Raw genomic sequence first — 17,120 nt, 5'->3', positions numbered from 1 at the left:
ACCTCGGAGTGCCCGCAGTAGAACATCTGCATTCTACCATTACCCGAGCCTTCAAAGAGGCAACCACGCATTTACAACAAGCCAAGAGAAAATACAAGGAGAATGCTGACCTACATCGGAGTGAAGCACCTCCGTATCAGATTGGGGATCAAGTGTGGTTAGCTACCAGACATTTACCGCTCAAAGGGCCTCGAACTTTTAACCCAAAATATCTGGGACCTTATTCTATTACGGCAATAATTAACCCAGTAGCGGTTAAACTTGATTTACCAGCTAATATGCAAATTCACCCTGTTTTTCATGTGTCACTTCTGAAACCAGTGGTACCCGGAACCGGACTACTCAAACCTCCAGAACCTATTCAAATAGATGGGGAACCCGAATTCGAAGTGAAGAACATTTTAGATTCAAAAATGTTTAGGTCAAAGCTTTTCTACCTAATTGATTGGAAGGGGTACGGACCTCAGGAGAGGTCGTGGGAACCCAGTGACCATGTGCATGCACCTCGATTTGTCAGGAAATTCCACCGACTCTTCCCAAACAAACCAAAACCCCCCCGGAGGGAACAACCTTGGGAGGGGCCTTGGGGGGGGAGTGCTGTCACGATGCCCGCTCCCGGGGAGCCGGCTCAGGCCCTGCGTCCCCGAAAGCGGACATCAAGTCCCCGGGGAAGGTCCCAGCAACCCCTTATAGGGGCCCTTTGGACAGTGTCCTGGCGCCTATGGCGCCAGGCTCATAGAAAACGTCAGTCCTGGCGCCATAGGCGCCAGGCTCATTATGAAAGTGTTTGGGTGCACTTACCTGATGCAGACCATGCTGCAGAACCCCGGCCTCCTTGAGGCCTGAAAGGAACTACTTTACCTGTGGGACTCATTTACCACCCGGGCGTGGTCGGGGAAGGATACATACCTGATTGGAGGAGGGACACATTCTAGGAACTTCTTCCAAGGCTATTTAAACCACACCCGATCAGCCACACGTGCTTCGCGTTGTTCTGCATCTAGCAGCTGGACGCTCACCGTGTCTGCTCCTGCATCTCGACTTCTGCCACACCTGCCAGCATCCTGAATCACCTGCAAAGGAAGGGAACAAGAGAACAGAAGAAGGAAAAGGCCTCACCTGCTAAATCTGCATCCCAGAGACATTTCGCCGACAATCCTGAAAAGGAAGACATTTATTTTTAAAAGCACATCGCATCGATCGCTGCAGCGCCGCATTCTACTCACCTTTACAGGGCGCCTCCATGTTCAGCAGCGACCATCCAGATTCGCAGTCGCGCCCCCGCGCCTAGGGAGAAAAAGACAAGAACAAAGGTGAGAGAAAGAAGGGAAAAGGGAAGCTAAAACTCCATGTCAAGACTTACCTGTTGGGACATTCCCTTTTCATTTCGGGTCCGCGCCGCATCCAGGCATTTTCGGACCCCGGCCCCTAAGGGGAAAAAGACATCAGCGTTAATGAGTGAATGAAAAGACATTACCAAAACACTCATTAAAGACTTACCTGATTTCCACAAGGATTTCACCGCTCACCTCGGGTCGGTGCCTGTTCCCCGGCATTCCGTACCCCGGCCCCTATGGGGAAAAAGACACTAGCATTAGTACATTAATGCATGGACACAAGGGGAACCACTTATAGAAAAACTTAACTGGAAGCCAAGCAAGTTTGGTTCTCACCCATCCGAAAATCCAGTGACGTAACTGGATATCAACGCGCCCCTGCATCAGAAGCAGGATGGAGAGCTCGTCCTTCCAGACCCTAAGGTGAGACGCTACGGGGAAGCACAGAAGGGTTTTGAGGAGGATGAGGGGTAAGGGGGAGGATGATTGCAGAACTTTAGTTTTGGGTTAAATTCAAAATGGAACATGCCTGAACAAGTAACTGTACCCGACTAGGAGTGCATCCCCCAACCTACAGAATGTTGTTATAAGACCAAGATCACGAGTTAAGGGCCTGGTTTACGGAAAGTGAATAAGCCTTACTGGACAGGTTATTCTTAAAGTTTTTTTCATGCCTTAAGTCACAAGACAAACCACAAGTGCATTGCACTGAAAATCATGGGGTTTTCTAGGCCAGTAAAAGGCGCCCGTGCAAGTGCCATATATAGGCCGAAAGAACAAGTTACTTCTTACCTTATAACGTTCTTTCGGCGGAATGTTCCTCCGACGTATTCCTTATCTTTGATAATATGTTTCCAGCTTGCTGGCCTCGGAAATTTTTTCTGTAGAGGGCGCTGCGCGGTGACGTCCGCCGAGTCGATGTCCCTTGACAGCCCCCGTATCGGCGCTGACGTCACCATGCCCATAAATAGCCACGCGCGGCGTCCGTTGCTCAGTTACGTTTGTAGCATAAGAAAGGTCATGCCTGAATTGGTTATTGACCTTGAAGGAGCGTAAGCTGCAACCACAAGGGAAGTATTACCGTGGGGATGGTTGGGAGCGGCGATAAGGAATACATCGGAGGAACATCCCGTCGAAAGAACATTACAAGGTAAGAAGTAACTTGTTCTTCGAAGGGATTGTGTCCTCCGACATATTCCTCATCTTTGATAGACTCTCATAGCAGTGGCATGCAATTGGAGGTGGGAGTAAGAATGTTATGCATCCCTTTAGGGATAGACCGAATGTAATTCGGCCTTGCTAAATCTGGTCTCTTGACTAGTGGAGGAATCCAGGTTGTAAAATTTTGTGAATTTATGTGCGGACGACCATGTGGCAGCCGCACATATGTCTCTGACCGGTACCCCTCTTTGGAGAGCCGATGAGGCTGCGATACCCCAGGTTGAATGAGCCCTAAGATTTTGGGGTGGCTCTTTCCCTGCCAGTTTGTAACATTCCAGAATGGCCAAAATAATCCACCTGGAAATGGTTCGTTTTGTTATGGGTAGTCCCAACTTGTGACCTGAGTATACTACAAACAGTTGGTCCGCTTGCCTGATCCTAGCCATTCTGCTGATGTAAAAGCTGAGAGCTCGCCTTGGGTCCAGCCTATGTAGCCTTTCTTCCTCTTTCCCCGGATGAGGAGGAGGGTAGAACGAAGGTAAGGTAATTTTCTGAGTAATATGAAATTCAGAAACCACGTTTGGGAGGAATGTAGGCTTCACCTGTAGGACAACTTTGTCCTTGTGGAAATCTGTATGTGGGGGTTTACAGGAGAGAGCGTGTAGCTCGCTCACCCTCCTAGCAGAATGTTAGTGCTACCAATAGGACAGTTTTAAGCGTGAGAAATCTCAGCGAACAAGAGTGAAGTGGTTCGAATGGAGTGCCCATTAGGAAGTTTAAGACTAAATTTAAGTCCCATAAGGGAAGTTGGAATGGTTTTGGAGGATAAACATTAGTTAATCCCTTGAGAAATTGTATCACTAGAGGTAGTTTGAAATACGATGGTTCCTCTGCAGTGCGCTTGAAGATTGAAAGCGCTGCGAGATAGTCTTTTAGAGTGCCAACTTGAAGGCCTGAGTTTGCCAAGTAGAGTAGAAAGGATAAAACTGTTGGTGTACCACATGAAAAAGGGTTGATATTCCCTTCTCTACACCAGCTGCAAAATTTGTTCCAACGGCAGCGGTATAAAGACTTTGTTGCTGGCCTTCTGGCCGAAAGCAACACCTCCATGACGTCATCAGGGAGATCCCAATCCTTGTACCTCACCCTTTCAGAAGCCAAGTGTGAAGGTGGAAGGTTCTGGTGTCTGGATGGAGAACTTGACCTCCCTTCTGCGAGAGAAGATTCTCTTTGAGTGGAAGACGGATTGGAGGGCAGATGGACATATCTAGAAGGTCCAGGTACCACGTTCTCCTGGCCCAGCCCGGGGCAATTAGGATCATGGTTTTCCGGAATCTTCTCAACCTCCTGATCATTTGAGGAATAACAGGGACTGGTGGAAACGCGTAAAGGAGTGGAAACTCCCAGTCCACTACAAACGCGTCTCCTAGAGCTCCTCTCAGGGGAAATTCCCTTGAACAGAACAGATCGCACTTCTTGTTGGTGCTTGCGGCGAACAGATCCACCTGAGGGGTTCCCCAAAGGCAGAAAATCTCTTGAAGGACTTCCTGAGCTAGCTCCCACTCGTGGGAGACTGTGCTCTGCCTGCTCAGAGCATCCGCTGTCAAGTTCTTCTCTCCGGCTAGGTGGACTGCCGATAGAGAGATTCCTTCTCGAATTGCCCAAAACCAGAGCTGCATTGCCTCTCTGCACAGTGGCAGTGACCCTACGCCTCCTCTTTTGTTGAGGTAGTGCATGGCCACCGTGTTGTTCTTCATTATCAGGACATTTCTCCCCTGTACTTGTTATGAAGCAAGGTCCAGACAGGTTTATGTTGCTTCTCAATAAGTTTACTTCATATTCTTGGTTACAGTTACATGACACTGAGACATCAGGAATAAGACATAAGCAATAAAGACATCGGCACCCAACTGATACTGTTACAGAACACTCAACACACAGCATTCTCACACATCAACATTCCACTTGACACTGGCGTGACATCACTGAGCACATGACCAGCTTCAGCAGACTCAGACAAGCACATCATAACACATCTCCCTCCTTACTGAAACACCAACACAAACAACAAGCACTTTACATTCAGGCAGGTCACATTACCATCCACCATCAAACTTCACGAGATACTCTCACAGCTATGCAATTCCAAACTTCGCCTACAAAACTAGGTCACCTTCAACAATAACACAAATCACCTTCTGCCTGTCCCTGCCACGAACAGACTCTAGACTCGCACTCTAGACACATCATACACAGGGCTAAGACTACCCTACAAATCAAACCACGACTACCATTACATATATCCTTCCGCCAGCCCCCGCCACAGGCGAGCCTTCAGGCTGCCACCCTGAAGCACAACTTGCCATCCTGACGCAATACTAGTCATCCAGGATGACAACAGAATCACCATACCCGTTAAGAGACCCCCATAAACCGCTAAAAACACTGCTACCAGATATCGCCAACTATGCCTGCATCACAAACATACAAACAGATACATATATGGACTATGCCAACAGAGCCCACCCAACCACACCAAGATATACAGATTCCTGCAACAAACTTGAAAGATGCTGGCCATCCATCTCCAAAACTACCAACAAAACATGAGGTTGAACTAACTGCTAATCTCAATGGCAGCACTAACAAGTCCCATAAATGAACCCTGACCAGATAACAATAGCCAGGATTAACACAAAACACAAAGATAAACAAACTACCATGCGACTCTTCACCTTGAACAGCATCTTCAACTTTAACCTGGTATTAACTAGAGGGCGTCCCCTACCAGCAACACGCTTCATCCGAGTTCTACTAGCTGTCCCTTAGGATAAGAATCAGGTTCTGCAAAGAGTGCACTACCGCCATACAAAACACTAGGCCTCCCACTTCCATTCACATAAGTGCAACTCTCACTAACAACTCATTAAAATTCCTGACAAGGCACTACCTTCAGGATTCACCTTACTCACACAAAACCTACAGAGGCGCTACCTCATCCTTGTTGCATCACAAAACGCAATCTCCATGACCCAAACAGTGCTACTGAAATCACTAAAATAGTGCACTACTAAATGGCGCTATCACCTGACAATACTCGTCAAAACAGTGGAACTACCTACTGTTACTACCAACAGAGGCGCTACCTCCCTAATGTCTAAAACTTATACTTCAATGAAAACAAATGTTGCACCCACTCATTCTTTTATACATCCATACCTATTAACTAGATAATATACTAGTGACATGCCTTCACTTCCATACTTCTTAAGTACATGGATATACATGACATTCCTACATGTTCATTTAACATTTTCTTTCTAAACTCTAATATTTTATACCTAGCATATGCAGTATTACTTCACATCACATTATGATTACATATGCCTAAAAGTACAAGTTGTTGTTTAACAACTCACTCCTAAAAATCCTCAAAAGGTTATGCTAATGTACTCCGGGATATATGCTTTACACCTACACTCTTGCGCTAGCATTTTCAAGTCCAAGTTGTTGCTACGATAAAATCTGAATACCTAAAAATCCTCAAATTGTTAAAATAGCTCAATTACCCTTAAATAGGCTCCACATTGCACCCGCATTTTGCACTTCATAATGCACACTAGAAGCTAAATCCATCTACCTGAAAATGCTTGGAATATGTTAATTCCCTAACACATTGCAAATATGTATATATACACCATTGACTTACAGCATGCAAATATGAAAGCATTCACTCTAGCGTTCACACAGAGCACTATCCACCTGACATTTTACCCTCTTGCCAAAACACAGTATATATCCTCAAGCTATTTGACTGGTGAATTTCTCCACTATACCTCATATTACCGTAATGTCTTCTGCACCCCTGGTTGCATTCCTGATGGCAGGAAAGCTTTCAGCGCTATTCTGATCGCTCTCAGCTCCAATAGGTTGATGTGTAGTCTGGACTCCGATGGAGACCAACGACCGCTGATGGTCAAGTCGTTGGCATGGGCTCCCCACCCCGTGAGTGAGGTGTCTGTGACTACTGTTATCTCCGGCCATGGTTGCCAAAACAGTTCTCCTTTCAAGATGTTCTCTGGATAGGCCCACCATTGAAGGTCGCAGGCTACTTTGTCCGGAATCCGGAGGAGATCTGTCATTCTCCCTGAGAATTGCGACCACTGAGTTCTCAGTGCCCACTGAAGAGATCTCATTCTCAGGCGAGCCTCTGGCACAAGGAAGATGCAGGATGCCAAGAGGCCTAGCAACCGCAAAAAGTCGAAGGCTGGGAGACGTTGGGCATTTTGAAACTTGTTGACCATCTGCAGAATATCTTGAGCCCTCACCTCTGGTGGCGAGGCTTTCCCCAGGGAAGTGTCCAGGACTGCTCCAATGAACTGGAGTCTCTGTGATGGTATCATCTGTGACTTCTTTAAATTGAGGGAGAAGCCCAGTTTATAAAGGAAGTGGCAGACATAATCTAGCTAGGTCTGAGCTTGTTTCGAAGATACAGCCCTGATCAGCCAATCGTCTAGGTAGGGGTAGACGTGGATCCCTTCCCTCCTTAGACTCGCAGCCACTACCGACATTAGCTTGGTGAAGACCCTCGGGGCCGAGGTCAGCCCAAATGGCAGAACTCGAAATTGATAATGAGTCGCCAATTACGAACCTCGGGTATTTCCTGTGTTTGGGATGGATTGGCACATGGAAATAAGCATCCTGAAGGTCCAGAGATACCAGCCAGTCCTGGAGCTGGAGGGCCTGAAGGATCTGAGAGAGAGTTACCATCTTGAACTTGTCCTTCCTGAGGAACTCCTTTGGTATGAGAAAGTAAGAGGGGCGAGGGAGGGGGGTGGGGGGGGGAGTACCAGCCCTTGTTCCTGTCCGCTACAGGTACCGGTTCTATGGCACCTTTCTCTAGCAGGTCTATAATTTCCTGCAAGAGGAGCAGATCTGGAACTTTGAGAGAGCTGTTCCCCGGTGGATGACTGAGGGATGTGTAGAAAGGGTAGGCAGTAAACCTGGGCAACTGTCTCCAATGCCCAAGCATCTGACGTTATAGCCTGCCATTCCGTCAGATGGTGAGTTAACCTGCCCCCTACAGGTGTCTTGTGTGGAAAGACCTCAGTCGTTTGGGGGCGGCTGATGCAGATGCCGAGGGTAAAGAGGCACCTGCTGCGGACTTAGTAGCTTTGACCCGTCCACCTCGGGTGGATCTCCTTTGGCCTCTTTGAGCCGGCTGTCCTCTGCCTTTCCCGAATGCGGAATAATGGCGAAAGGACTTTCCTCTCCCAGAGGTTCCTGAGGGGCGAAAAGGAGTTTGGCAGATAGCAGCTCCTGAAGATTTTGCTGCTGCTTTAGATGTCTGCAACTTTTCCATACTGTCATCAGCCTTTTTTCCGAATAATGAAGAGCCGTCAAAGGGCACATTCAAAAGTCTGGCCTGTACATCTGGAGCAAAGCCAGACTTTTGCAGCCACACATGCCTGCGGATTATTGTACTTGCCGCCATGGCCCTGCTGATACTGTCAGCGGAATCAATGCCAGTTTGGAGTGACTTGCACATGGCATCCTTGCCATCTTTAATACTGTTAAGGAAGGCTTCCTTTTCCTCTCCTTCGGGTATGCAGTCAGCCGCTGATGAAGCACACTCCCACAGTGTGTGACTGAACCAGGCGAGCGTACAGGTGGCGTTGATGGACTTCAACACCATACTACAAGCAGAGAAGACTTTCTTTGCCATAGAAGAACAAGTTACTTTCTTACCTGGTAACGTTCTTTCGATGGGATGGTCCGACGACGTATTCCATATCTATGACAGTAATCACCACAGCTGTGCTGCTTCGGAAACTTTTTCGGCGTCTGCGTCCTGCGTCGATGACGTCGATGCGCCGCCGTCGAGGACCTCCTCCGACGTCCGACGTCATCCGATGTGATAAGTAGGACGCACGACGCCAGTAGCCTCAGTTGTAGTTTTTTCCCCCAGAACGTGTGACATTAGTCAACTGCCAGTCCGACACAAAGCCTTGCGGAACGTAAGCTGCAATCGCAACAGAAATTCTGCAGCGGGGAAGGCAGGGCGGGAGCGATATGGAATACGTCGTCGGACCATCCCATCGAAAGAACGTTACCAGGTAAGAAAGTAACTTGTTCTTCGAGGGGATTGGGTCCTCCGACGTATTCCATATCTATGACAGACTCCCAAAGCAGTACCAAATCAAGGAGGAGGGAAAGAATTTAGAAACAAAATTTAGAATAGCCAATCAAATAGCAGAGCAAAGGACCGCCTTGCCAAAGGCCAGATCCTGCCCTCTGATGGAATCGAGGGAATAATGCCGCACAAATGTATGTACTGAAGCCCAGGTGGCAGCATCACAGATGTTGCGAATAGGAACACCCCTCTGCAGGGCAGTAGATGCAGCCAAGCCCCTGGTAGAATGGGCCCGCAAGCCAGCCGGTGGGTCCTTGCCCGCCAAGCGGTAACACTCCGAGATGGCCAAAATAATCCAGCGGGACAAAGTCTGTTTCGTCACAGCTTGCCCCAAGCGCTTACCAGCGTAACCAAGAAAGAGTTGATCGTCCACTCTGACCCGGGACATGCGAGAAACATAAAAGCTCAAAGCTCTCCTAGGATCAAGCCTATGGAGCCTCTCCTCTTCCTTACCAGGATGCGGAGGAGGATAGAATGCCGGAAGAACAATCTTCTGGGCCAAATGAAATTCCGTCACTACCTTTGGAAGAAAAGAAGGACGAACTCGAAGGACAACCCTGTCCTTGTGAAATACAGTGAAGGGTGGCTTAACAGAAAGTGCCTGTAACTCACTCACTCTGCGAGCGGAAATAACCGCAACTAAAAACACAGTTTTCAAAGTCAACAGCCTCAAAGGGCAAGAATGTAAAGGCTCAAACGGAGCACCCATAAGAAACCTAAGAACAAGGTTCAAATCCCAACCGGGCACCAGGAAAGGCGACGGAGGGAACACATTAGTGAGCCCTTTCAGAAACTGTGAAATTAAAGGGATTTTAAAGTAAGAACATTCTTCAGATGAGCGCTTAAAGATAGACAGCGCCGCCAGGTAACCTTTAATGGTACCCACTTGCAAGCCCCTGTGGGCCAAAGAAAGCAAAAAGGACAGAACCATGGGGATGTCACATGCAAAAGGATCCACATTCTGAACTCTGCACCAGTCGCAGAACTTACGCCAACGGCACAGAGACTTAGTTGCGGGCCTTCGGGCCGAAAGCAACACCTCCATCACGTCTTCAGGGAGGTCCCAATCCTTATACCTCAACCTTTCAGAAGCCAAGCGTGAAGGTTGAGGGATCCGACCTCTGGATGGAGAACCTGACCCCCCTCCCGTGAGAGCAGATCGTCTCGGTAGGGAAGACGACGTGGAGGGCAGATGGACAAGTCGAGAATGTCCGGATACCACGTACTCCGAGCCCACGCCGGAGCAATGAGGATCATCCGGGAACCGAACTTCCGTAACCTCCGCAGCACTTGCGGGATGACGGGGACTGGAGGAAACGCGTACAGCAGCGGGAACGACCACTCCACCACGAACGCGTCCCCTAAGGCTCCTTTTGGAGGAAATTCCCGCGAGCAAAATCTTTCGCACTTCCGGTTGACACTGGAGGCAAAGAGATCCACTTGAGGGGTCCCCCAAAGGGCGAAGATCTCCAGGAGAATCTCCTGAGCCAACTCCCACTCGTGAGAGATCGTGCTCTGCCTGCTCAGAGCGTCCGCCGTCACGTTTTCGACTCCGGCCAGATGAACTGCCGAGATCGAAACTTCCTGCTGGATGGCCCAGAACTCGAGCTGCATCGCCTCCCTGCACAGAGGAAGTGACCCTGCCCCCCCCCTTTTTGTTGAGGTAGTGCATGGCCACTGTGTTGTCCGTCAGGATCAGGACATTCTTTCCTCGCACAGTCGGCAGAAAAGCCCTCAGGGCTAGCCTGACGGCCCTCAGCTCCAACAGATTGATATGGAGTCTGGACTCCGACGGAGACCAACGACCGCTGACTGTCAGCCCGTTGGCATGAGCTCCCCATCCCGTGAGGGATGCATCCGACACGATCGTCACCTCCGGCCAGGGAAGCCAAAACGGAGCCCCCTTCATCAAGTTGCCATCGACGGCCCACCACAGAAGGTCCCGGGCGACCGAGGGCGGCACCTGAATCGGGTCCGACATCCTGCCGGAGGACTGCGACCATTGCATCTTGAGTGCCCACTGCAAAGATTTCATTCGCAGGCGAGCCTCTGGCACCAGAAGAATGCAGGATGCCATGAGGCCGAGCAACCTCAAGAACTCGAACGCTGGGAGCGTCTGGGCCTGCTGAAACTTGCGCACCATCTGCTGAATGTGAAGAGCCCTCACCTGGGGAGGAAAACACTGCCCCAGGGAAGTGTCGAGCACTGCTCCGATGTACTGGAGCCTCTGCGTTGGCGTCAAATGGGACTTCTTTAAATTGAGGGAGAAGCCCAGCCTGTGAAGGGAGTGGCAGGCGACGGACAGATGATCCAGGACCTGCTCGGGAGAGCTCCCCCTGATCAACCAATCGTCCAGGTAGGGGTAGACGTGAATCCCCCCTTGCCGGAGATGCGCTGCCACCACCACCATGAGCTTGGTGAAAACCCTCGGGGCGGAGGTCAAACCGAACGGCAGGACCCGAAACTGAAAGTGCGAGTCGCCAACCGCGAACCTCAGGTACTTCTTGTGCCTGGGATGGATCGGCACATGGAAGTAAGCATCCTTGAGGTCGAGTGACACCAACCAGTCCTGAAGCTGGAGGGCCTGGAGGACTTGAGAGAGAGTAACCATCTTGAACTTGTCCTTCCTGAGGAGTTTGTTCAAACCGCGCAAGTCCATGATGGGTCTCAATCCCCCGTCTTTCTTGGAAATCAAAAAATAAGGGGAATACCAACCCTCGTTCCTCTCCGCTACAGGCACCAGTTCTATGGCGCCTTTCTCCAGCAGGGCTTGAATTTCCTGCGCAAGGAGCGGATCCGGACACTTCAAAGAGAGGTTCCCCGGTGGATTGTCACGAGGCCTGTGCCGAAAGGGAAGACAGTAGCCGTGGGTTATGATCTCCAGAACCCACACATCTGAAGTAATGGCACGCCACTCTACAAGATGCTGCGCCAGCCTTCCCCCAACCGGCGAACCATGGGACATGGCCTCATGACTGAGTAGGAGCGGCTGCGGCGTTACCTGAGGGCAAAGAGGCAACTGCCCGAGCGGCCTTGGCACCACGGGTACCTTGTCGTCCACCTCTGGTACCCCTGCGTTGGCCCCTCTGACTGCCAGCTCCTCTCGCTTTACCAAAGGACGAGTAATAGCGAAAGGAGCCACCCCTCCACTGCTGTCCCCTAGGACGAAAAGGCGGAGGTTGGCGAACTGCAGCGCCCAACGACTTCGCTGCAGCTTTTGAGGTCTGCAACCTCTCAAGGCTCTCGTCAGCCTTGCTGCCAAAAAGATGTTCACCATCAAAGGGCATGTTGAGGAGCCGGGACTGCACATCAGGAGCAAACCCCGACTTCCGCAACCACGCAAACCTGCGTATCACGGTGCTCGCCGCCATGGACCTACTGACGCATTCAGCTAAGTCCAAACCCGACTGAACGGACTCACACATGGCATCCTTACCATCCTGGACCAAAGCAAGGAAACCATCCCGTTCGTCCCCTTCGGGAATATGTTCAGCCGCTAACGCAACACAGTTCCACAGAGTGTGCGTGAAACGTGACAAGGCACAAATGGAGTTGGCCGCCTGAAGCGCCATACCACCAGAAGAAAACACCTTCTTCGCCCAGCCATCAAAACGTTTGTCGTCCCTATCAGGAGGGATGGTAGGGTACGACGCCTGCTTTGCCGGGGCCGTGGCCGCCTGCACCACCAAACTTTCCGGAGTGGGGTGCCTGGTCAAGTAGCAGGGGTCGCCACTGGCTGGACGGTATTTACGCGACAAGGATCTGCCCACTGCCGGGAGACTCTCCGGAGCAGTCCAAGCCGCCGCCACCCTACGCTGTAAAGCCATATGGAACGGCAGTACCGGGTCAGTTGGGGGACCAACATCAAGGATGTCCGTCAGATCATCCTGCACAAACTCCCCTGGGGGAGCAGACCATCCCAGATACTCAGACACCCTAGCCATAAGGCGCCGGTATGAGGAATCGGCATGGGAGCCAGGCTCAGGCCGACCAAATTCCACCTCCAGAGAGGTGTCCAGACCACTAGCATCATGCAGCGACTGCCTCAAATCGTCAAATTGACTATGGCCCGAGACAATGTCATCCGGCACCTGACCAGGAACCAGGCCAACCGAATCCTCATCCGCCTCTGAAATATAATCCAAGTGGTGGAAAGGCACCTGAGAGTGCCTGCTCTTAGCCAGAGCCTTCCTAGGGGGTACACCCGAGACACGGGGCACCTCCGACACGAAAGGCGTCGATGGCGTCGAGCGAATCGGCGCCGCCGTCGAGAAAACCGGCAACGGCGCCGAGAGGATCGGCGTCGACGTCGAGGAAATCGGCGTCGACGTCAGATGCAGCGCCTCCAATATCGGCGGCGTCGACACAGCCCTCGAAGCCGGAGCCCCGAGCGTGTCCCTCGACGACCTGAACGTCGACGGCTTCGACGACTTCCTCGGAGCCGGAGCCTCGAGAAAGCCTGTCGACGCCCTCGACGCCTCAGACGTCGATGTCTTCCTCGAAGACATCACAGGTGCACACGGTCTCGATCGCGTCGAGGACCGGGACCTGGAACGGGTACGGCGAGAACGAGCCTCCTTGTCCGAACGGGACCTCTCCCGTGACTCGTGCCGACCACTCTTGCGAGCGGTGTCTCTCGACCTCACACGGCCGACCCCACTCGGGGGCGCGGACGGCTGAGTACCCTGCGACTCAAGAATCGCCAACATTTTCTTCCCGAAGGAAGCCCATTCCTCCGGCGTCGCACGGCTGGTGGGATAACCGACGTGCCGGGCAGAGTCCTCGGAAGAGGACCTGGAAGGCGACCGGTGACGGCGCTTCCGAGAATGCCTCGAAGAGGCTGAGGAGTGGCGAGACCGACTCCTAGAAGAAGACCGACGAGACTTCCGACGATGACGCGGAGAGTCACCCCTCGAATCATCCGTCGAAAGCCCCGCCGACTTCGACTTCCGGGGCTTGGACACCCGACCTACCGACAATTTCTTCTTACGTTCGCGTAAGGCCTTGGACGTGAGCGACAGGCAGTCGACACAGTCATCCGTGTCGTGGGCCTCCCCGAGGCACCAGAGGCAGGCATCGTGCGAGTCAGTCACCGACATCTTGGACCCACACTCCCCGCACTTCTTGAAGCCCGGACGCGGGGTTGAAGACGAAGTGGAAGACATCGCTGCGAAGGAATATTCACAAACAAACAGGTTCGAAGAACTAGAAAGAACAGAACTCCAAAGAGTCGAGGCTAGAACCGAGAAACACGAAGCAACACGTTCGCGGAAAAAACGGAACTGAGGATACTGGCGTCGTGCGTCCTACTTATCACATCGGATGACGTCGGACGTCGGAGGAGGTCCTCGACGGCGGCGCATCGACGTCATCGACGCAGGACGCAGACGCCGAAAAAGTTTCCGAAGCAGCACAGCTGTGGTGATTACTGTCATAGATATGGAATACGTCGGAGGACCCAATCCCCTCGAATCGTACCTCTTGTCATCTCTATCCTGTGGGACAGTAGGGTAAGCGGTCCTGCTGCTTGATGAAGTTGCCGCTTGGACTACCAGACTCTCTGGAGTCTGGTGTTTCGATAAGTATTCAGGGTCAGCAGCAGCTACTCTATACTTTGCTGATAATCTTTTGTTGACAGTAGGGATAACTTCAGGAGTTTCCCAGTTAGATGCAATTTTTCTTTGTAAGGCTGTATGGAAGGGGACCACAGGATCCTCCTGTGGACCTTTGTCTAATATGTCTGTCAGGACATCCTGTTGAAAAACAGGCAAAGGCGCAGACCAACCCATTAATTCAATAATTCTTGCCATCAGGGTTCTATGGGGTGTTTCGGCATGTTCCCCTTGGTCTGGCTTAACAAAATCCACTTCTGGTGAAGTGTCCAGCCCACTTGCCTCATGTAATGACTCCTGTAGGTCTTTCAACCTTCTTTTCTCAGAGGTGAAATCCTCTGAAACAGGTAGTGTGGTCCTCTGCAACCCGAAGGTTTCCTGGTCAGAATCTTCCCCTTCTTCAGAAATTGAAGATAATCCAGGGTACTCTGACCTCTGAAATGGTATAAAACCCATTTCTAAGGCAGAAGGAGCCAAACTCGTAATTATTGGGCGAGAAAAAGTCGATGTCGTCGATGCCGATGTGAGGCTTCGAAGGCGCCGAAAACAGCGTTGAGAAAACCGGAAGAGGCCTCGAAGAACTCGAGAGGATCGGGATCCTACTCGAGGACATCGACGACCGTCTCGGCGTCGTGCCGGAGGCTCTTGGAATCACCGTTGGCTGTGGAGTAGCCGTGGTCTTCTCTTTCATCGGTGTCGATGTCGTCGAGTTGATCGACCAATCGATGCGTCGAAGAACCCTTCAACAACGGCGTCGATGGCGCCGATCCATGACTTACCTCTCTCGAGCTTCCCCTTGCGCTCCTTCAAGGCTTTCGGCGTCATGGACATGCAGTCCTCACACTCTGAACAATGGTGCTCGGCTCCCAAGCACCACAAGCAGATCCTGTGTGGATCCGTTAGACATTTTTTTACCGCAGTCTCGACATTTTTTGAAGCCGGATCACGGCGTTGTCGGTTCCGATGAAGATGCCATCGAGAACGAGTTGGTATATTTCGAGTAGATGTAGAACTGAACTGAGCAACGATGTTCCGAGGCCCCACGAAGCGCAGAAAAACGGAACTGAGCAACAGACGCCGCGCGTGGCTATTTATGGGCATGGTGACGTCGGCGCCGATACGGTGGCCGTCGAGGGACATCGACTCGGCGGACGTCGACGCGCAGCGCCCTCTACAGAAAAAATGTCCGAGGCCAGCAAGCTGGAAACGTATTATCAAAGATAAGGAATACGTCGGAGGACACAATCCCTTCGAATATGCATTTACTTTATTCTTGTCAAATTGAAGAAAGGTGTGACAGAAATAAAAAATATAAGCCTTTGAAAAATCATATCTATAGAAAGGAAGCCTCTCAACTTAAAACAAATTGCTGTTTATAGCTAAAAATTATAGATTCCACCCCATATAAAATATATTTATAGCATAATAGTAAAACATGGATGGGAAAAATGATTACATCTGGAAATTCTTAACGCACGGCGGCATTCCACACTTTGATTTTTTTTCTCCTGATGTGTAGATTCCAGCGATCTATATTTTTATTAAACTCACACATTCACAACCGGAATTATTGGACATAAACAACATTGCCACTTTACATTAGGAGTGTGAAATTCCCTGTAGTGTCCTTAATCCCTTAAGTGGGAAGGGCATGTATGTTCGTCCTGAATTCCCATAGGAAATCATTGTAGTCTCTGCTCACTCCTGCACTTAGGTTCGTATTGAGAGGTGCCGTTTAAAACGGACAGCATTTTGGTGCAACTTAAATGCAGAGTGCTTATGTACAATTAAACACCACTAAATAGAATTGTTGGCTTAAGCAGACACAGAATCACACAGGCCTTAGTGTAGTCATGATACACTGTTGTCTAATGCAGTGATATGCTAAGAAATTTGCAGCTGGTAAGTTGTGTCACGAATTGGATGTTTGCGCAACCGAAATTAAGAGAATCTTTTCTATTTGTAGGAAATTATGTAACATGTTAAACCCACGTAGTCTCTTAGCGTGAAATGCACAGACACCAATATGTAATGTGAAAGTAAAAGGGTGTTTTAAAATTGGATTGGTTATTGGAGGAAAGTACCTATCCAGCCCAAAAACACATAGGTTGAAAGCTTTACACATACACTGACTGAAAGAAGTGTGCACGCATACACGGATTGAAAGATGCAAACATACATAGATTTGAAAGCATCCCATGCATATTCTGAGAAGACTACACACACGTTTTCAATTTAGCACTGGAGTACGATATAGTGATTGAGTAATGTCAAGCAAAGGTAGTAAGCAAGAATTGAAAAAAAACATGCATTCAAACACACCTTAGCACTTGCAGAGTGCGGCATCGCTCCTGAAGTGGCACTGCTGCTGCTGTAGCCAGGTCTGTATTTGTACATGCTGGGGGTTGGTGGGTTGTCCTTTGCAAGAAGAGCAGTCTCTGCAAAGAAATAAATACAAAAAGGTTGCCAGGTCATAATCATACTGGTCACTACTTCCATTAGAATGCCACAATGAGATGCATCTTTTTTCCATGCCCTGACCCACCAACCACTTTCCAATGAATCATTTAATGAAATAATCTCACTAACAAGCACAAAGGGATTCTTGGAGTGCCAACATAGCCACAATTACCAAGCTTTAGCCTCTTCTCCAATCGCAGAAATCTACTACACCCAGAACAATCGCAGGGATCCACCATCTTCCCTCAATTACTGACATATGTCTCCACATAAATTACTGATCTCCACTACGTCCTGTGGTGAATCGAGGTGCCACGATCCACAAGAGCCTTACCAAGGACTGCCTGGCGGTGGCAG

At 50.2% G+C, this 17,120-nt stretch overlaps 1 protein-coding gene across 2 annotated transcripts in view; it reads right to left on the bottom strand.

Moving 5' to 3' along the window:
- The window catches only part of ZDHHC5 (zinc finger DHHC-type palmitoyltransferase 5), an 825,906-nt gene that overhangs the window by 98,271 nt on the left and 710,515 nt on the right, over positions 1 to 17,120 (bottom strand). For both annotated transcript variants that reach the window (XM_069629025.1, XM_069629026.1), the window contains one exon: positions 16,626 to 16,741. In XM_069629025.1, coding sequence (XP_069485126.1) covers positions 16,626 to 16,741 — 116 coding nt within the window. The remainder of the gene's footprint in view (positions 1 to 16,625; positions 16,742 to 17,120) is intronic.

The sequence above is a fragment of the Ambystoma mexicanum genome, chromosome 12 (assembly GCF_040938575.1).
Source record: "Ambystoma mexicanum isolate Mex_15411 chromosome 12, UKY_AmexF1_1, whole genome shotgun sequence".
NCBI classification, from domain to species: Eukaryota; Metazoa; Chordata; class Amphibia; order Caudata; family Ambystomatidae; genus Ambystoma; species Ambystoma mexicanum.
Note: the sequence above shows the minus strand (reverse complement) of the source record. Positions and strands in the feature narration are given on the sequence as shown.